Consider the following 21,495-nt stretch of genomic DNA (forward strand, 5'->3'; position numbering starts at 1 on the left):
AAGACCTCATTCTGAAATAAGTTTCTCAAAGTCAGAGCTGGCAATATCTGTACAGAGTCAAGGCAACAAAACCCCACCTACACGAAGCACTTTGCAGGCACCAACCCAAACCCACGGTATTTCACAACAATATGCAGTTCTAATCTGACAGCACAGAAGGTTTAAGGATTACAGGGCCTTCACGTGAGACACTAGCAAAACCATTTCAATCCATTTGCCATTTAGCTTACTTAGGAGTATATACTTACTCATCATATACATCCTCTGTATCCATTCTACGGTAGTATTTGGAGAGTTTTACAGCAAAAATTATGGCAGGAATTAAAAATATTGAAGAGCCTCCCAAACCAAACCAGAAGGCATTCTGAAACAAAGCAAAATCCAGGGGAAAAAAGATCACAGAGAAAATTTATCAGAGAACTACTGAATCCTTGATTGATATTCTAAGCACTGTTACCGGAAGAACTCAGTAGAAATTAGTGGCACTGGCCTTACAGACTACCTGAGGCTCCGTATACTAGTGTGGAACAGGGCATGTTAAGCATTCTCCACTGTCAATGTGAACTAAAGTAAGAACACCATCATCTTACAAATGTAACCAAGCGGGAATATGTCCAAAGTTGCTCAAAGGTACATAGCCACAGTGCCCTAAGAAGTTATTTCAACATAGTGAGCCTTGGGCTAGAAAGAAATTTTGTGTCTCAGCATTAATATACTAGCCACATTATTTCTTTTTCCCTTCTTGACGTTTTAAAGCAGTTGTCTTATGGTTCTTGTCAAAATCTGTCAAAATTTCCAGCACTTTCTCGAGGTAATTTTTAACTTGCTAACTGCAGCCTGTTTGTGTAACTAATTTCATTATCATACAGTTGAACTGAGTTATCACCAGATGTTAAAATGATGGTTTTTCAAATTTGATTTGTATTGGCTGGAGGCATTTTGACTTATAAGTGACTCGGCTAAGTTCTATCATCAGGAAAACCATGGTCTATCTACCACCAGATGGTTAGTGGCTACACAAAAGAGAAGAGAAGCTCTGTTACTTATGAGATAGTCAATGAGCATAACATGATTCTGGCAGCTTAGGAGATTTCATGGTTAAGCATTATCAAGGTTAGAGTGCTTTGGCTTTGATTAATTGCATGCATTTACTGTTGGTATGAGTAGGACCTGGCTAAAAGTGCCACAAAGCTAAACAATAGCTAGGAGATGGTTTAGGTGGTTTCCAGGCATATGTTTTTTTATTCTATTTTTAATACATGCTGTCCTCTTTCCATGCTCTTTTGCAAGATGAAAAAGCCAATATTACCCTCATATACTGCTACCAGTCAGGCTCAAATTCCCCAGTGTACAGGAATGAATCAAGATCTGTCTGCTACAGGCCAAGCGGCAAAAGGTCCCTTTACCTCATTGAGGTTTTCTGGATTCCAGGAAAGATACTTGATAAAGTTTTCCCTTGTTATTTCTCACTCACTTCCTGCCCCCAGCCTATCCCCTTAAATTAAAAATAATTACAGTTGAAACTTCAGATCTTTATGATTTTCCATTTCAAGGTGATTCAGAATCAAGCAACCAAACTGAAATCCACCTTTTCCAGAATTTTAATTCCAAACCAGTATTACTTTGCAAGTCAAGTTGGAAGAAATTTAGTAAGAACAGCTAATTTTACAGAATTCTTGCTAATAGAAGCCTAAGTTTAATGGGAACCTAAACCAAGTCCAGCATTGGTTTGGCTTTGGACTTGATCCAGATTGGAACATTTTTTCCTTCTATAACTTTTGATGTGATACTTCATTATCATACTTCAGAACAGTCTAGCCAGAATAATTAAATGCAGATTTATGTTCAAAGAATTTCCCACTTGATGCCCCAATTTTGAGTAACAGAAAATATTTCTTACCACAGAATCAGTTATATAGCTGCATAAAAAAATATCTACTGCTGTATCTATCACATTGGCAATAGGCTTGCATGCTGCTACCTCCATGGCAATCTGAAAGAGAAATGAAAAAACACAGTTTGAAGTATCTAACAGAACAAAATAAGAATCTCAAAACTTTCTTACAATTACAGACAGATACTGTTTACTAAATTGTTCTCTCTCACCCTATCCAAATTCAAAGTAAATTCCAGTGGGATATGCTATCAACTGAACATACACATCTTTAAAACATCAGCTTACTTTCTCAAAGGCTGCAGCTGAAGAAAGAAAAATAAAACAAGATGCTAACGACATTAATTTGAACTAAGCAAGGTCATGCTCAGTGCAATATTAGCACAAATGGTAGATTTCAGGCTAGCCCTGGAAAAATGATACTATGTTAAATTTGCATTTGATTCTAATCAACATAACCCATCATTTCTATTTGACTTCAAACACAACAAAACCATTTATAGAAGACAAGTTTTCCCCTTCATAAGTACATACATCTTAAATTAGAAGACATACTAACAACATAACATTATTATTATTTAGCTGCTTTACTTTTTTAAAAAAATGCAGTTTCTCTCACTGAAGTAAATGCATCTTACCGACTCCTTGACCCACTCAATGTATTGCTCAAAGTAGCCAACTATGGTATCCATGTACTTTTTTGTCTCCTAGGAACAGACAAAAGTAAGTGAGCCTCTACCTCCACGACATCATAAATTAATGTACTTTAATCAAATAAAGCTTACCTGGACAATAACTAGAGAAGCGTTGTTATTTATGAGAAGCTGGGCAGCATTAACAGCGCCAATGACATTTTTCACCTTAACCTGGAGAGGAAGAGACAGCGTTTAGTGTAAATAAATCCTTTTCAGGCTGTTACAATGGCTCTGCAGCCATTGTCAGTAACCTATTGTCTTGATAAACCAGCATCACTGTCCTGTCAAAACTTGACAAAACGTGAAATTCCAGGCAGAATACAAGCCTACCTAAGGATTCATGATCATCCAACAAATTTCTCTCACTATTGAAAAAGGAAGGTATCAGTGGTTACAAACAGTATCTTTTCCTGGAACCCATGTAAGTGATTTATATACTAGATCAGCTTTCTCTTCCATTCTCTTTGCTTTCCTTAAGTGTAGAGACACTTTCATCAATGTATGTATATATACTACAGACACATACAGTGCACAGGAAGAAAACAGTGGGCCATATACTATCACAACTCTTGATTACCAGCTTGAATATGCTGGTAATTAATATCTAAAAGGATTGAGACACTTCTTCAATACATGTACAACCCCATAAATTCTCTCAAAGAACACACACAAGGAATAATGCACACACAGCCTGAAACTGTAGAGATGTTTCTTAAATATACTTGAGGGTCAGACATCACGCTTTTTTTAATCAACACCTCATTTCTTGGCTTCTTAACAGAAGCCACGAACATCCAGGTTCAAACAACAGATTCTAAAAGAAATCTAGCTGGTCTGCTGCTGTGGACAGGTGAAAAGCTTAATGGGAAGTACTGAGGTAAATATGGCCCAATAAGCTTTTGTGATTATGACTCTTAAGTGCCAGCTAGTGTGGCTGGATCCTTGCTACCAGAGTCACGGCAGGCTGGTGGTGACCAAAAGCTTTGCTGCCAGAAAAGTAACCACCCTGTTGTTTATTCTCCTGATTCTGGCAGAGCGTGAAGGCAGCTGGTCTTATTGTGGTGCAGGCACTAGCTGCTACTTAAGAGGGGAAACGTGAGCTGCCCTGGGGAAACCTCTATCCAGACCCCACAGTGGGGCTGACGCTGCAGAAGCAGGAAGGTAACGAGTACAATGCTAAAGATACAGGCCCCAGTGGGAAATGAACATTGGACAAGAGGTGGTTAACGATGCGAATTGCAAAGTTCTCTTTTCTCAGTTGTATTTTTACATTTTGTTTCTTGGTTGTCCTCCCCAGGTTTTGCATTCAATCATTCTAGAAAAAACAACTACATTTTTAGGAACATGAATAACACAATATACGGAAATGTACTGAAGTCTATTTTATTATGTGAAAATTATGTTTACAATTCATACTTCAAAAATATCCCAAACATTCTTTGGGTTTTTTTTTTTTCTTTTTTTTTTTCCTCCTCTATAAGGAAGGAAATGCCAGGTAGAAAAAGCTGTGCAGAAAAGATATTTAAATCCCCGTTACTACCTCAGTGCATTACAAACTCTTCCAATAACAGAACAGCTAGAAATAGAAAAAAGTGTACTGAAAATATATGCCCTGCATATACAGTGGATGGATTTAAAACATAAAAATATTCCTGTTGCCAGAAAGAAAAGCTTACTGTAAGTTCAGATGATGTCCTCTTCAGTAACCTAATGCTCTGATTTAAAGTGCTCTATTAGAAAGGAGGGGGGAAAAAAAAAAAAGATTAAAGTCATTACTACAGGTAAGAGCCCACTTATTTTAACACTGTATGCATGCTTTAAACTTCTATAGATTATTTTATTTCTAATACAACATAACACACTATATATAGTAACAACAGTTGTATTAAAATATTGTGGTTTTAACTGTTGAATCAGTATTTCACTGACAGCACTAAGTAGTTATGAATTCTATACTGGAAGACTTCAGATTTACCTAAAGTTAGTAGCAATAAACTGAGTAAAATTTATTTTCAGGGAAGAGAGAATAGTTAAAATCAGAACCAAATGTTTAGAGAATTCTATAATTGTGTGATTTCAGAAGGGAAAAAGCACTTACCCTAGCTTTAACATATTTCTTGACAGTCAGTTTTGTAAAAGGAAAAAGAGATGAGAATAATTAGGAGTTAATTAGGAAAGAACAGCATAGAATCAGAGTGAAACAGAAGACCTAATGCTTTTCTACAAGAGGGCTTTGATAGGGGCAGAAATACTGTATCTGATGCTAGGATAAACTAAAAGTGTTCACATTACGTAGAGGAAAAAAGCAACACCTAGCATGTATGAGATTCACAGCCTGATACTATACAAATCAGTGCCTGGCAAAATCAGGCAGAAGAAGCCCTTTCACATCTTTTACAGCATCAATAAAAGAGACTTTTCTTTGCCTCTAAATACCACTGTCAGGAGTTTCCAACTCCAATACTGTTAGGAGATTGCTAACTACAAGAAATAAAGTGTGAAAGTGATAACTGCTTTTATTACTGAAGACAAATGGTAACGAAAAAAGAAAATGAGTGATGTAGGGTTAGAATTTTGTAAAGTTCTCTCCTGCTCCCTCTTGCATTCGTGTATAATCACAAATAGATACAGAAAAAAATGGGGAAGAAAAAGGTCATGATTTTAGTACTAAGAAGTAGTAGTACTACAAGTAGGAAAACTATTTATTAAACACATAATTAATCAGATTACTCTTCAGTGACACAATGCAAATGCCATCTGTGCTTATATAGTAGCAAAAATTCCAGGTTTCTAAACTGTATTTAAGAGATTTAGAGATTCATATTTTCTACAAATACGTTTTAATATTACTTTAATATTTTACCATAGCTTGCTCTAGTGGAACGACTTGCTGGTTATGAATCATTCGAATGTTGTTTGCATGTCCTTTTAAGGCATTTTCCAGTGCTCCTTTTGGCTGCAAAAAATGCAATTATGCAGTATTGTTCAGTAGGCTCAAAGCTTTATAACAAAGCAAAAAACAATGAAAGTTGCAAATTATACTCATCCACCGCAGAACAGCTGATGCTAACAACGGGATATGGCAAATTGAATTCGTCAACACAAGGAGGGGAAAAAAATCACCATATTAATAATTTAAGCCTCAGCAACCAAAACAGACATATCACACCGATTTTCTGGCTATAACATTATCAGCACAGATTTAATGGAAGAGAATTTTCACATGGTGCACTAAGTCATTTTAAATACAGAAGAGTGAGCACACAAGCCAGACTTCATCACAAGAACCCTGCAGCATAGTGCCCCGACTGGGAAAAGCATTTCCCAGTCATGGGAAATTCTGGATTCTCAAGTCCAGATGCCTGCCTAGAGTTCCCACCTGTGAAATACTGTAAAATCTCATTTTACTCTCAGAAATACATTTCCATTTCCTTTTGGAGGCAAAATCACTTGGCTCCCTGCATACACACTGCTAGCTCCCTTTTGGAAGTGTAATAATGGCAGACTTCAATGCTCAGAGATGTGTTTGCTTCCTGTGAAGTGTTCACATAAGCGGTCAGCTGCTGTCACTGAGCAGCCTCAGGATACTTCCTCTGCTGTACTGACAAGCTGAATCCACTTAGCTAATAACACCCGGGGGTGGTAACACTCCCTCATTCATACCCTGATCCCTTGGTTTGATGCAAGTTTTATTCCATTTGCTCCTTCCAGTGTAAAAACATACGTTCAATTTTGTGTAAGGTGCCAGAAAATGCAAGCTATACACCCAAAGTTAATTAATTCCAAAAGTTTTTAGTTTATTTAATTGATTGTTCTTGTAAACTTTAAGAGCTATCACTAATAACTAAGTTGGATTATAAAATACCCTTGGAAACCAGTATCAATTTTGAAACAATCTAACTTTTGTGATATGTTGTATAGTTGTGGGGGTTTTTTGTTTGTTTTGGGTTTTTTTTGTTGTTGGGTTTTTTTTAGACATTTAAGAGATTACACTAAATAGCATCACAAGGAAGAAAAAAAATAGTACAGTGACAGTGAATACATTTAATACTGTATTTTTCTTTGTCTTTTATATGAAGAAAATACTCTGCCTGATCTATTCTCAATTGTAATGATTCCTTTAGATTCTAATACAAAAATAATGAAAAAACAATCTACCAGCACAATATATTTTCCTTTATGGAGCTAGATAGAATATACCTTTAAAGAGACGCCTCAGAGGCAATTCTATGTAAGATATAATATGTTTGAAGAACCTCAACTTTCACTTAGAAGACAGCCCCAAAACAATAGCAGAAACTCCCTGTCTGTATAACCTTTAGAATAGCAGAGTAAAAATTGAAAATGGAAGTGAAGTATGGTCAAAGCTACCAGTACCTGCCCAAGTTAGCAGGCAACCTACATAAGTAAAGAGACATCGTGGAGCTGGCTCAGAGTGCTTGGAGAGGATGCTAATTACAATACAAAAAAAAAACAGGAACAGCCTAACCTTGACATGACTCTGTGCAGCAGAAAAATATAATAATGCAACAGCTGTGATAAGTTACACAAAAAGCTGGAATAAACACACCGGGAACCTTTACTAGTGCCCTCCCCTCCCTGGAGTAGGTATGGATATTTGATAAATTCCAAACAATACAGTCTCACACTGCTGTCTGTGTCCCTTGGTGATCCAAGACTGTATGCAGCATAAAACTCTCCTGAATTGCAATGTGGGAATCTGTCTTGGGCCAGTGTCCAATCTGGTGTCCAAACTATGACTCTCATTTTGAAAAGTAAACAGAAAGTAACCTTGACATGCATACAAATGTACCAATTGAATATTCACTACCTGTTAACACAGCCGTATCATTCTGCAGATTCAGTTACAGGCAATGTTGTAGCTATACCCTCTGACCACTGTCTGTGTGCCTGCCTTCAAAAAGCCCTTCAGAGCAGACAGAATGTCTTTTCTGCATTCTCCCTCCACAATGGAGCCTCAGTTTTCATTAGAGCCTTTACAAGCTGCCAGAGTATTAATTTTATTACTAATTGCAAAAATCTTCTGCTCACTAACTGAAAGAAAATTAATTCAAATCATCTTCTGCATCATGATTTAACCAATTTTAATTCCAAATGGGACCCTAAAACATATACAGCATCACAGCAAATACTCAGAGTATTCCCCTCATTTCTCAGGCAAACAGTGGAATTTAAGAAATTACTCTTCCAAAGCAGAAATTGTACAAGCAAGCATATAAAAATCAATAATCAGCAATATTTAAATACAGCTCACATGCAACATTGTTCTTGAAAGTTTTTCCTTATGTATACATGATGCATCGTCACAAGTCTCTGAAGGACAAGAATTCTCCCACAGGAAGTCTAAATATTTGGCTACGTTTTTATACTTATGTAAATAGTACATTTTATATATTATTGTATTAGCGAATTAAACTTACCAGCTGGTCTGCTCTTGCTTCTAAGTCATTAGCAAATGACAGAAGATCAACCTTGGTAACACTTTTATTGATCTGAAACAAGATGTAAACAGTAGGGAAAATACGTTGTTATTGCATATACAGACTGCTTGCGCTTAACCACACCTACTTTGTCTACCCTTTATTTCTTTAAATGTTTATTGACCTTAACTTCTAAAGTGCTTTTGCTCCAATTTTCACGGTTTTTCAAAGCACACCCTCTCACACAAAAGCAGATTTTTCTGTTTTGTCCATTGTTAAAGAAACATTTCATTTTATGCTTTGTCCCAGTCATGTCTCTAGTTTACTAGTCTCACCTCTGTCAAATATGCTGCAAAGTTTATCCCTTCTATTCCTGAAGAGCTGAAATTCAGAAGATTCTCCTTCCCGATTTCATCCAGCAGAATGATTTTGCTGAGGTTTATCTGAATATGTTCAATTTTAAGTGCTACGTCTTCTGTATACTGAAGGAAACAAAATAAAGCACAAAAGTAGTTTGCACCCAGTCCATATTCCTGTATAGCCACCCCCTACCTAAAAACCATCTTGCTTTTGCTGACTCATCACTCCCATGAAGAAGCACACATTGATTTTTACTTACACCAGTTTAATTCAATTAGCTTTGATAGAATCCACCAGGTAACATTCTTCCCTTATCTGCATTATCCACACAGTCTAGCCATGCCACGTTCTAACCTACCTATGCATCTTTCATACCAATGAATTACCTGCCTTCCATTACATTTTAAACAGGCTTCTCTGAATAGATGTTAGATCCTTCTAAGAGGAGATGGAGACAGATTCTGTTTACAGACTCCTTTTTCCCCTCCAGGAAATGTTATCTTTAAAAAAAATTAAGTTATAACCCTGTCCCTAATGAAGGAAACCCAGAGAATTCAGTATCTCACCTGTGGCCAGGACAGACGCTGTCTGCTGTATTAGCCAGAGGACTGGATGAGACTCCTCTAAATAAGTTTAATGATGACTACAGATGACTTGCTTATTGTTACCTGAAGTCTTCTTGCATTACACTCAAATCTAAAACATTACCTGTCCTGCACAGGCAGCAGAGCAATAGATGAGGAATCTGGAAACCTGACTTCTCTCCCAGCCTCCACCATTAGTCTGTTGTGGAAACTAAAAATAATTTTCCCTCTTAGTGAATCTTCCCTGTTCCTTTTAATTGTATATTATTTGGGGCAAGGACTGTATCTATTAAGTGTGGGTACAGTGCCTGGCAGAATGGAACACAGATCCCCTAGGGGTGGCTGTAGTGAAGATCAGTATTACAGACAACCCCAAAATTAGCAGAGTCACATAATGACAGTGTAGTCACGTATTATTAAAGTTTAACTGAAAAGTTTTTATTTTATCTCAACCCCTTTCCCACTGAAATTGGAGCCATTCTTAGGAGCACAGCTTATCGCATCCTGGACCAACATAAATCTGACTAGAATCAGAAAAGAATACACCAAGAAAGGCATTTATATAAAGAACAAAACTCTCATTAAACACTGTAAGCAGCCTTTGGAAAATGCTAGACTTGAACCTGCTATGGAAGTTTCAAAATTAAAAACATTATTATCAGCAGCCATAGAAAAAACACATCAGAAAACCTTCCACAGCCCACTGAGACTGGTAAAAATATATCTTATTTGTAAATAGATTTCTTTTTTTCAAATTAGTTGGACAGTTCTTGCCTCCTTGTAGGATGTATTGTATATAAAACCAAAATCCCATAAAACCTAGACATGCTATACTGTGTTTAAGAGCAAACACCTCTCCAGCCTTCAAAAATAATCATGAACTCACTCATATTTTCTTTACTTACCATACTAACATTTAGAAATTCATTGATATTGAACAGGTGTTCTAGGTGAAGAGAAGTATAAATTCCTTTGTTTTCCTTGCAATCACTATAAAAATAAAAGTACATACATCAGCCTAAAAGCCACCTTGAGCATCATGCGTTAATAGAATGATCAACAATGTTTTCATATTCTAAGAAAATCAGTCCTTTACAAAAAAAGTTCTGGCTATATTTTTTTGAAGCTCAGTCTATAAGAAGCAAGTCATTAACCACTTCTGCTGCTCTCAAATATGCAATATGTTTCTTCTAAGAGCTCAACTAGTATCATCATACAATATTACTCTAAGACTACCTCTAATAACCCACATATAGGAGAAAATTGCTTTTGTTAGTGATTCACTAGAAAATCAGGACGTCTTCAGGAACATGTGCGATTTCTGCATGTGCTTGAAATATGAAGCATGGAAGAAAGCACAAAACCAATATGTATAAATTGAATTAAATCTTAAGCGTAACTAATACCTGTACACTTTCTCAAAAGTCAAGTTAATATTCGGATTTTTAAACAGGAGGCCAGAAAGATAGTTTTTCCAGTGTTGATTTAGTAAGTAAGGAGTATCCAAAACCTACAAGAAAAAAAAAATAATCAGTAATGTTACTATAATTTTGAATTTTCAATTAATTAATTTATTCATATATGATCTTTTGACACATACCCACATCTAAGCTTATCACCCAATAATGGAAATACAAGCAAAACAGCAAATTCAACGTCTCTCGTGCAGAAAGTGAATATTAAAGCTCCATGTCACCAAGGAGTGCTGAATCACAGAAAGAATTATTTTCAAAGGAATCCAGGCATGTAGGATTTACTCCGCAAAGCAAATTAAACTAAGAAAGGATTGATGTCTCTATTCGATGCGTAAGGGGAAAGCAAAACTAGATGCAAACTTATTTGAAGTGTCCTGTAAAAAATATGCTATACATAACTGACAAGACCATTGGGACTCATGGGGATTCTATTCATTGTTTAATAACTTGAATAACTTCACCTTGAATAAAGTTTTATCTTCAAAGGGCTCACAGACCAGTTTTTCTACATTTCCACCTGTGACAAAAGTGAGCACCACTACAATCATCAGCACCCAGGAGAAAAGAAAACTGAATCCAACACCACTGAAAAAGAAATAAGCTGAGTAAGTTTTTGCTTTTTAAGAACAAAATAAATACACTTCAGGCAACAGCAAAGCCAACAGTTAGCAGCTATAACAGAGATAAAAATTGGTAGATGGTTGCAATACCTGCTTTCCAAATATGTTCTTGCCCTCTAAAATATCTTACACATTTCAGCCCTGTAAAGTCTTCAGCTAAAGTGGATCTAAAATGCTCACACTTGCATTAGGCATGCAAACTCTTTCAAGAGTTAAGTTTAAGAGCCACAAAAGCATGTAATTTTCTTTTTTTAAATTCAATTCTCTAGACTTGTACTATCAAAAGAGTTTTAGGCAGATTTCAGATGTTTTACACCCAACAGAAACGACATTAAGCCACTACAGGGAACTTCCAAGAACAACCTCAAACCACCTAAAGTTCTCTGAGAAAGTAAAATGCTTCTTGTCTCCTTGTGTGGCTTTTTATGCTTTTGAGCAAGTGGTCAAGTGTACTAAAAAAATAAAAGTTTCCTTTATATTTTCAACTATCTCTTTCCAGTTTCTGCAATTTCCAAATGGGCTTACACAGAAATTCATCAGCTACAGCACTCACCTTAAAACAGGAGATTCAGAGGTTTTATCCTACAGCTATGATCCTCAATGAAAGAGCAACCCAAAATCCCAAAGTCCCTCAATGGTAGTACATGACATTAATATTTATTTTTGCTCTATTTTTTTCAGCACATATACACAGGTAACGAAACATTCCTTTCATACATATGTACTTCAAAATGATTAAAACCAACCTTCTACGGGTATCTTTATTTTATTTTTCAGCAAAAAGTGAAACTTACGCCATAAGAAAATTTCCTCCTGTGTTGGAGATGCAGCCTCTGGTTGTTGGAGAAGAATGTTTATCATAACCACAGGTGCCACATAGCAGGCCAAGATAGAAAAAGACCAGAATCAGGACCACCATGCAGCACAGAATGAGACAACCAAGCCACCTACAGAATAAAAGCCAAAGTGCTTGGTTATTAGCATGCAAAGAACACACTGGAGACCTGCAGAATACTGTATTCCCACTGGCCCGTTCTTGGTTCTGTTTGAGCAAATGTTAGCAATAAAAAAAAAAAAATGCTTTTCCTACATTAACATGCATTTTGGGCCAGAAGATAATTGCTGTTGGATTATAGACAGCTGCTACTGAAGGGTTGAAGAACAAACATCACAGGAACAAGGTGTTCCCAACCCCAGTTACTGCAGGTGGACTGTACTGAAGTGTCAAAGTACTCCAAGTGGAGCAAACAGTGACTCAGAGGAGGCAGATGCTCAAACAGTAATTTATTCAAGCGGCAAAGAAGAAATTTATGTATGTGGACTGGCCATTGGTCATGAAGTACGTAACTGCTCTTACTGTAAGGCTTACTACTTTTTGCACACAGTATGTTAGGCTTGTAATTGTAAATAACTGTATTTAAGGCTATTAAAACCTAGGCTTTGTGTGTCTGTGCTGGAACGCTTTCAATGTATGGAGCAGCTAATGGAATTCGATCAGGAGAAAGATCTCGTATAGGAATTGAACTTTCATTTTTATTAATTAAATTGCATAACAGTTATATCTGTCTACATATTTGGAGCACATCCATTTATTCACACGTTCTATATCTCATTCTAGCCTTTCACCCTCTCCCAATTCCCTCTGCTCTTCCTTTTCCTTTTTGTCACTTCTCCCATCTTATATTTCTCAAGTTCCCTTTTCTCTTCCCTGTAGCTTTGCAGAGAGAAAGCAAGAACCAGAAAAATCAGAGAAAGGAACATCAATAATGAATATGCACAGCCAATAAAGAGCAAGAAAAACATTAATAAGTATTCTTTTATGAATGTGCCTGTCAGCATCAAGAACCACAAATAATGCATATGTAATTAATAAAGGGATGGAGAGAAAATAATTTGGACAACTACAGGCTTGTTGGTTTTATTTGTACTTCAAGTACGATGTTAGATTTGATGAGAACAGGTATTGAAGTGCCATGTAGATGAGCTGTATTTCTCCACTTTTTTGAATCTAAATACAAGAGTAACAAAGGCATACTGTAGCAGAATGAAGCAATATACTTATTTGGTCAAATGCAATCTAAGCTTCAAAGAAAATATTGATAAATTTGTCAAATTAAGGCTCACCACAAAAACTGCCAGGTAAAGAATAGGCTAAAGGTAAGGTTATAAGTAAGGTTCTTAAAGTTCAGTCTTACGCACACTTTTATTTAACATTGCATTAAAGCCAGTAGCACACTAATTCTGTAACAGTGAAACTGATTATGATACAATCATAGAAGCAATTATCTATATAGGATCGACCAAGTGTCAAACTGTAGGAAGAACTTGATGAGCTTGAAGACTGAAATGACTAAAACTGGACAAAGCTAAATGGTATGAAATGAAAAGCTTTAAGCTTCAAAATATGAGATTATTACTCAAATATGGGAGTCACGCGAGTCCCAAATAGGAAGAATATGTTTTTCTCTATGTGAAATCAACCCATGCATTCACAAGGACAAGTACTACATCAGTAGAAACAAGCATGGGCAAGCCAAGATTTACAAGGTGTGAAGCAGAATCTGTGCTACTCCTCCTCTGTGGTGGAAAGGGTGCAATAAAAAGGGATTGGCTTCAAGGCCTCTCGGTACTATGCTCTCGCAACTTACCTGCAGCTCAACAAAAACAAGCCCTAAATAAGAAGTCGCCCTGGCATTGTGAAACAATCCATTCCTTTATGCATTACATCTTTGTCATCTACCTACATCTGTCCTTCCTGAAAAAAGCCTGAAGGCAGACAGAGTAGAAACTACCCCTTGCTCTGTAGTGGAACAGCACCCAGTTGTTGATCAGCTGCAGCTTTGGCTTTTACAAAAATGCCAGTAACAAACAATTGACTTCTAGCATCTTCGTTTCACCGTGTTCACCATTAATAGTTCAATTGCCTTTACAGAACATCAAAATATTACAACGTATTAACAAGAGGTAGCACTTCACTCCTACCTTATTTCCTGTACATACCTGTAGAAATCATACTGCTCCACTACTGGAAAATAATCTTGAACATATGCTTCACTCTGTGTAAGATATATCGTCAAATCTGCTAAAATCTTCTGAACAGGGAGTGTTTTTGTGAAGGTAGTGATATTTGAACCAATGGATTCCAGCACATTTTTGATATCTAAAAGAATAAACATATTGCACCATTACAGATTCATAGAAGAAACTTACATTCCATATATGCATTATAAAATGCTATTAAGCCATTTGCCACATGTAACAAGCAAGCCATGAAGACAAGCATGAGGAAGAGATAAGCAGGCAACAAAAACATTGAACTTTAAAGTAACACAATGGCATTTTAAAATGCACATTTTATTTTTAGCATTCAGTTTAATGATAAAAGATGTAGATGTCGAGCCAGAGTTCTCTCTTTCCTTTTGTTACAATGGATGTGTCGCTTTTTATTTAGCCAGCTTAAATCTTGCTTTTCATGCAATATTGCAAATGGTAACACCGAGCAAGACAATTAGCCACTAAGTTTATGAAGGAGAAGATCAAAATCTATTTAAACTCCATCCCTTGGGAATACAACACTGTGAAAGAAATTAGACTGCTTATATTGAGAATCTATACTAGTTATTTTCAATCTTTTTTAATAAGATTACTTAAATAAATTCATTCCAATTAGTTAGCAACACTCTTGAGATAATGATCAGTTAAGACTTTTTTCCCCCTCAAATTATGAACATGCTACCCTATATGTGCAGTTTAGATACTATTTAGATAGACAAAGACGTGATTAATTCACTTATTATACATATTGTCTATTTGTAAAATGCAGTTTCTGTTTACTCTTCCCTGTCTTTCAACCTGGAACATACTTGAAATAGCAAGTATATAGGATGTATAGTATAGGTTGCTATTTGCTAGTAGCCAATACCTTCCCTCCTTCTCAAACAACAAATGGACAGGTTTTTGGCTGTTTGTCTTGATGTTTACTCTGCTGAATTCAACCAGATATCAAACTAGTAAAACTATTTTTTTATTTGATTTGTAACCCAAACTCAGTTTTTATAAAAACAAAACCCCAACAATTTATAAATAGATAAATTAAGACAGCCTGTGTTTATACATATCAGCAGATAACAAAAATGAGCAAATCTGCACTAGATTTCCTAATGAAAACCATAATATCAGTTTTTAGAAAACTGGCTCATTTTAGGCAAGTTCACACAGTATACTATGCTTACTATGCTTGTATACATACTGTGTTTCATTTGCCCAGAGGAAAAAAAAAAAAAAAAAGAAAAACTTACAAGGAACAGCTGTTTATATATGCAGAACAGGTCCACAATGCAAGAACAAAAATTAAAACAGATTAGTATACATACACTATTACTACATTTTATTCAAACGTCAAGTGTCCAGGTACTGTCAAAAAGTAACAGTTTAAAGCCCAAGTAACAAAACAATTAAGACAGACATTTAAATTATCCTTAAGGCATATTTTTACCTCCCCTTCACCATCCACTACATTTTAATACAGCAGAGGGCTGGTTTAGGGTTTTTTTTATCATCACACTCCTAAATGCATCATAGACACATCAGTCAAGGAAAATTACCTTTTCAACCAAATAAAGACAAAACATCGGTATACAGTTAGGATCCTAGGATTTCTCATTACTCGAGCAGCAAAAAGTCTAACAAATAAAACTCCTCCATAAAATACCATATGGTCTATTTTTAGATTTAGTTTTGGTTCCTTGTTAAGACATAGTTGTTTTCTATGGGTTTTTTTTTGTGGCACCGAATTTAAAAAAAAAAAAAATAAAAAAATTAAGTTTTACATTTCCATTTTTAATGATCTTCAGCCCAGAAAATATATTATCAATAAAAGAAAACAAAAACGTCGGTAAGTGACATAAAAACATCAACATTAAACAAAGTGAAAAGATAGTTTATCCTCACCTGATAAAATGTTCCTGGTTTGATTCACCACTAAGTCTGGAGTATCATTAAATGCTGCATAACCCTAAGAATAAAAGTTGGAAAAACTATAATAAGTTTCACATTGCCAAAAGTCTTGCAATTTTCTTCTGTTTATACAAGGATTAGAGGTATACACATGCTAAAATGTACATGGTAATACTATGAAAAATACATTTTTATCACTGCACATTAGAAAAGGTCAAAGCAAAACAGGAAGTCAAATATATTTCAGATTGTTTGCTCTCCAGGATATTCCTTGAAAAAAAAAAAAATCTACATGCAAGCACCAGTCACAATCATCTCAAACTTTATAGCATTGTTGCCCGTTAGATCTATCTCATACAAAACAGAAAACGCACATACAAAGACTCATTAAGTGAAAGGAGTTACTACGTACCAGTCAAATACCTCTTCTTTGCCTTCTTAACATGAAACACGTGTTACAAACAATGAAATCCAACTGCCTCTAAAGACACTGCAATGCTTTCTTTAGTGAGAAGGGGAAAGGGTCTAAACCGTGGCAAGCAAACTCAAGTAGCTCATCTGGACAGAAAGGAGAAGCCACTGCAGTGGATCCTGAAGTCTCTCACCTCCTGCAGGCCTGATCACTTCAGAAGCAGGCAGGGGTTTCAGAAAATGCCTTCTATTCCTCGCAAACATTTCCAGATTGCTAGATTTTTAAACTGCTCAAACTAAGCCATTTTTCCTATCGTGAAAATCATGGTGTTTTGTGGATAGTCTTGCAAAAATACTAACAATAACTACATTAGGTCCATTGCACCAGATTCAAATTCAAATGTGCACATAAAAGAATTTGAAAGATGTATTTAAAAATAGCTGGAATACAATACAACTAATTAGGAGAGTGTGGATTTTTTTTTTCTTTAGTTTCAATCAAAAAATATAGACCATGGGAGTAAATCCATGTTTCTGCCTTTTTGTTTTTTAAGGATTGTTCTTTCAGGCAGACAATTAGCAATACATTTTTGATCTCTAGTATCCTGGGGCTATAAAGCACCACATTCATACTTTCAAACATTACATCTTGGCCAAACAATGGAATAATAAGGAGAGATACCCACCGTGAGGCAGGATAAGGAGGGAACAAGACAACTATGCTTGAGAAATCCAAGGGAAAACAAGTGATACACAAGTATCCCAGTTTACTAATTAACAATTTACAAGCCTGTCAAGAAACATACCTTTTGAACCAGACTAGAAAGGTCTATTTTAAGGACATCATTGACCTTGGCAAGCTGTGAGCTCACTCCCGGCAACTAGGAAGCAAAAAGCATTCTTGAGTCACATCAAAGTAGTAGTCTTGCTAATTTACTAAATATTTCAAAGACAGGAGAGGGGTAAAGAAACTAGAAAGATGATTTGTAGTAAAATCTTTCTAGCACACTCCTGAAACCTTTGCTGTACAAAAGTAAAGCTTAACCTCAGTATTTTTGGGAGGGTGGACTATTTCACTGCCCAGAGCAGCACTTTAATGTAGCTGCTTGACACACACTTTATCCTCTTCTATACAGAAGATGAAAACAGTGACTGGAATTACCCAGAAATACAGAATAAGGGAAGGTCACTTATCTCACAAGTGACAGCACACACCGAGCCATTTAGTTGCAGAGATCCTACTATTCAAGGCAATAACACTGTAAGAGTCTGAAAAATATTCTCTTACCCCACTAAAATTGGCGTTGATGTTCAGTTGATTTAATGAATTCCTGATGATATTGCAAGTTGAGGCAGCCTGAGCCACAGAGCATGCAGAATCATTGAGCGTATTGCTTAGATGCATTTTAACATTTGTCAAGTTTGCATGAAGCCTCTCTGTTCCCTCCTGCAAAACCTCTACAGAGACACTCACATTTTCCAATGCTTCCTTTGTTTCTCTGATGGCTGCAACGATGTAAAGTTTTTTTAAAAAAAACTTTAGTGAGAAACCGGTCTATAGATACAGATATGGAGAGAAAGTACACATTTATAAATGCTGTGATATTCTTAGCAATTCTGATTTAAACAACCCTGCCTCCCTCCCCTCCAAAAAAACCCTAACACAGAATATGTATTTATTGCACATAAAAATACATCACTTACCTTTTCTTACAAACGAATGAGTGTGCCCAGGTTACTTTTATTGAGATTCTGTCCACTTCCCAGATGACACTTTTCCACCCTTTCCCTGCCTCTCCTTACCCAGTGATTTCAGTAAAAAACTTGAATGCTTGGCCATTACAAATTAAAAGAAAGCCCATATTCACAAAATAGTATTTTCAGTATTTTGGTTATAATCTAACTCACAAACTACGTAGCTGCAACATTAAAGGGAAAAAGATAATGTCGCATTGACAAGCATTAATGAGTATTCAACACTGTCTGGCTTTAGATTTCACCCCAACCACACCAAACCAAAAAACCAACCACTGAACAGGTATTTAGTAGACAAAAAACCACACAGATACAACTAAAAATACACATGTTACAAAAATAAAGTGCACTTCACACAACACAAGGTTTTATTGTATTTTTTACCTTTGATAGCCCTTTCCACTTTGACTTCAAGACAAATAAGAGAAATAAAGCAAAAAAGGAGAATGATGACGAGTGAATAAGAAATAATTCATGGGTAAAAAAAACCAAAGTGACTAAAGTTCATGGATGCCTTTCCCTTTGCTCTATAAGATGTACCTGATTCCTGGAAAAAAACCTTAAATAGAAAAAATAATAGAAGACTATTTTCTTTAAAGGGAGACAGACCTAAGCATGAGCAAAGACACGATGAAGAAATGATGGTTAGCACTCTCACAATAGGCTTGGCAGTGTACAGGACGGGGCCATTCTACGTTCATTCCCTGACCTGTTGAAGACTAACCTGCAAAGGCCTAAGGACAGCTCTTAAAGCAAAGTTTTCCTAGTCTCCCTAATATTCAATGAAAAGTGACAGCAACCTGCAGCAGGGAATTGGGATTTCATCTCTCTTCAATGACTGCTGAAACTAGGTATTGACAATGACACATAAATCTTGATTCGGTTTTTAAATATATTTATAAACATCAAAGTATCTGAAATCCTCAGTTTAAAAGAAACATCAAGGCACGTAGAAAAATGGTAAGTTAAATCATGGTACTGCATAAAGCCATCCCATGCTGTGCACTAGAAAGGTGATGCCTGTCTTACCTTGGCAACAAAACATTAATACAACAATATGCACATCTTTACCTCCTGCCATTGTCAGAGCCGCATCAAGTGCGGGACGCACTTCTTTTCCCAGCTGTTCTTGAACTCTACTTCCAAGCAATGGTCCAACATCTGTAGTACAGAGACAAAAAACCCATTACACATCAGTTCTATTTAAACTACCTCTTAGCACAGGTGGTGTCAGATTCTTAGGTAACAAAGTATACATATATTATTAAAATTTCTCTAAGGCCTGACAGAACTTAGTGACAGAGAGTAACACAGGAACACAGTTCCCCTTTAGCTAGCTACAGGCCTATAAATGAAAAAAGTAAATCAAAATATGGCAGAGAACATTCACTAGCACTTGACCATATAGGTTAAGACACATAACATTTCAACAAACTCCAAAACATGTATTTCATTGTATTTCCCACTTCTTTGGAATCACATATTTATTTTTCACACAATCTATCTTAAGGAGGTCCAACACCTGGACATGAAATTTGTGGCATACTCTTTCACTACATGCTACATTTTCATAGTGCAAGAGAAAAAAGAAAATGAATTCTTTTCTTTTCTCCTGTTCCTTATGTATCCAGCAATGTCAAGGTCACCCGCAACCCAGACCTGCCAGCCATCTCTGCTGAAATCCCTTAAGCGTGTTAAGCACATGTCTGCCAGTCCCTCCCCCTCTCACAATGCGTTCAGCACTGATGCTCTTAGCACTGATGCTCACAGCGCTGGCTTCATGCTCACCCACTGCTATTCCCTCCTCTAAACCCTCCTGCCTCACTGCCCACAAGCAGAAATGAAGCTTAGTTCAGCAAGATGACAGACAAACGCCAAGCAGACTTTGGTGAAGCATCTTGATGTACCACATCCTTTAAGTAGTTGCTGGGTCCTCTCCATTTTCAGATCACAGTGAACAGCTTTAAGGGTTTTTGTGCTCTTGACAAGACAGGAATACCACATGGTACAGAAGCATCCATTACTGTCAGCACTGTCATGTCTGGCTTGGGATGAAAATTTTTATCAAGCAAAAAACACTTTTCAGCATCTCCTTAGGGTGGGCAAACTGAACTCATCTACATTTCTCTTGAGGTTTATGCTACTGTTGATTCCCTTAGAATTAAATCCTTTTGTCCCCAGGTGTCACACACTTAATTCTGGTATTTCAAGAAAATAAAAGATATCTTTATTTATTGATGAGCACTCTCATCCAGCTAGGTTCCTGTTAATTAACATATTAAACTGGCATTGAGAACAAACAAATATTTAATCTGAAATTTCATTTGGAGTGCCTGGGAAGTGACAAGCTAGTACCTGTACTGCAAATGTCAATTTATTATTATCATAGACTTAAAGATGCCACAAATTTTTCTAGACCAGAGTGTTCCTGCCTAGAATTACTTAAGACGACTACTACTACTACTACTTCTTTTGCAACCACGTTCAATATGTCTATATAAGGCTACTAAAACAAGACACATTGACCTCAGGGTATGCCAAGCTGGTTGCATTGAAAACTACCTTTAAATATATTTTAAACCTAGACAGAAGCACTGATTCTGAGCATGATAAGCCAATTCATGGTAAGTGGCATGCTGCCACAGTTGCATAGTCTGATCCCAGCAACAATCCTGTTTAAAAATCAGTTTTGGTATTTCTGTATTTCACTTCAGTCTCAAATGCAGACCTGTACACATTTATTAACACCTGCTAACAGCGCATCTTGAATTCTAATCTGCACTCAATACGGTCAGCCCTTTCTATTATTATGAGTTTTGGAAAGTGATGCTTAAATTAAAAAAAAAAAAACAAAAACAAAAACCCACAAACAAAATCCCAAAACACATCAGTGATTTGGTTCTTTCTGTTTACTGAAAGCTTTAACAGGTGATGCCTTGTATTGTAACTGTGCTGAAGGGGAAAGTCCAGCAGTTGTATTTCAAGTTTTATCTCCTGCTCTTCAGCTGCTCGTTCTGAAATGGCAAATACATTAAGCAGCTTTAGAAAGAAGATAAGCTTATACCTCAACTTCTAGCTGAGTAGAGGACAAGGGTATCACAACAAAAATAAACAAATACAGATATCTCTCGCTCACTGGAACCATCAAAACAGCTAGTAGCTCTGTTCCTTGACATTTGGCTCCACCGATAAAAAAAAAAGAGGAATAATATTCTAAAAAAGCATGAAGCATTAGTGGTTGCTGAACTATAAAAATAATATAAAATATTAGCCTGACTTATTGTATAAGCAATTTAATAAAAGA

General features: G+C 36.3%; 1 protein-coding gene across 1 annotated transcript in view; it reads right to left on the bottom strand.

Annotated features, from left to right (window-relative positions):
- The window catches only part of PROM1 (prominin 1), a gene marked incomplete at its 5' end in the record, with an annotated part of 58,260 nt that overhangs the window by 3,269 nt on the left and 33,496 nt on the right, over positions 1 to 21,495 (bottom strand). The window contains 17 exons of the mRNA XM_082482891.1: positions 249 to 364; positions 1,901 to 1,993; positions 2,533 to 2,601; positions 2,680 to 2,760; positions 4,266 to 4,319; positions 5,453 to 5,545; positions 8,031 to 8,102; positions 8,366 to 8,512; positions 9,880 to 9,964; positions 10,381 to 10,484; positions 10,911 to 11,034; positions 11,864 to 12,016; positions 14,070 to 14,229; positions 16,020 to 16,083; positions 17,243 to 17,317; positions 17,725 to 17,942; positions 19,263 to 19,352. Coding sequence (XP_082339017.1) covers positions 249 to 364; positions 1,901 to 1,993; positions 2,533 to 2,601; positions 2,680 to 2,760; positions 4,266 to 4,319; positions 5,453 to 5,545; positions 8,031 to 8,102; positions 8,366 to 8,512; positions 9,880 to 9,964; positions 10,381 to 10,484; positions 10,911 to 11,034; positions 11,864 to 12,016; positions 14,070 to 14,229; positions 16,020 to 16,083; positions 17,243 to 17,317; positions 17,725 to 17,942; positions 19,263 to 19,352 — 1,798 coding nt within the window. The remainder of the gene's footprint in view (positions 1 to 248; positions 365 to 1,900; positions 1,994 to 2,532; positions 2,602 to 2,679; positions 2,761 to 4,265; positions 4,320 to 5,452; positions 5,546 to 8,030; positions 8,103 to 8,365; positions 8,513 to 9,879; positions 9,965 to 10,380; positions 10,485 to 10,910; positions 11,035 to 11,863; positions 12,017 to 14,069; positions 14,230 to 16,019; positions 16,084 to 17,242; positions 17,318 to 17,724; positions 17,943 to 19,262; positions 19,353 to 21,495) is intronic.

Source organism: Vanellus vanellus (assembly GCF_965231255.1).
Source record: "Vanellus vanellus genome assembly, chromosome: 4".
NCBI classification, from domain to species: Eukaryota; Metazoa; Chordata; class Aves; order Charadriiformes; family Charadriidae; genus Vanellus; species Vanellus vanellus.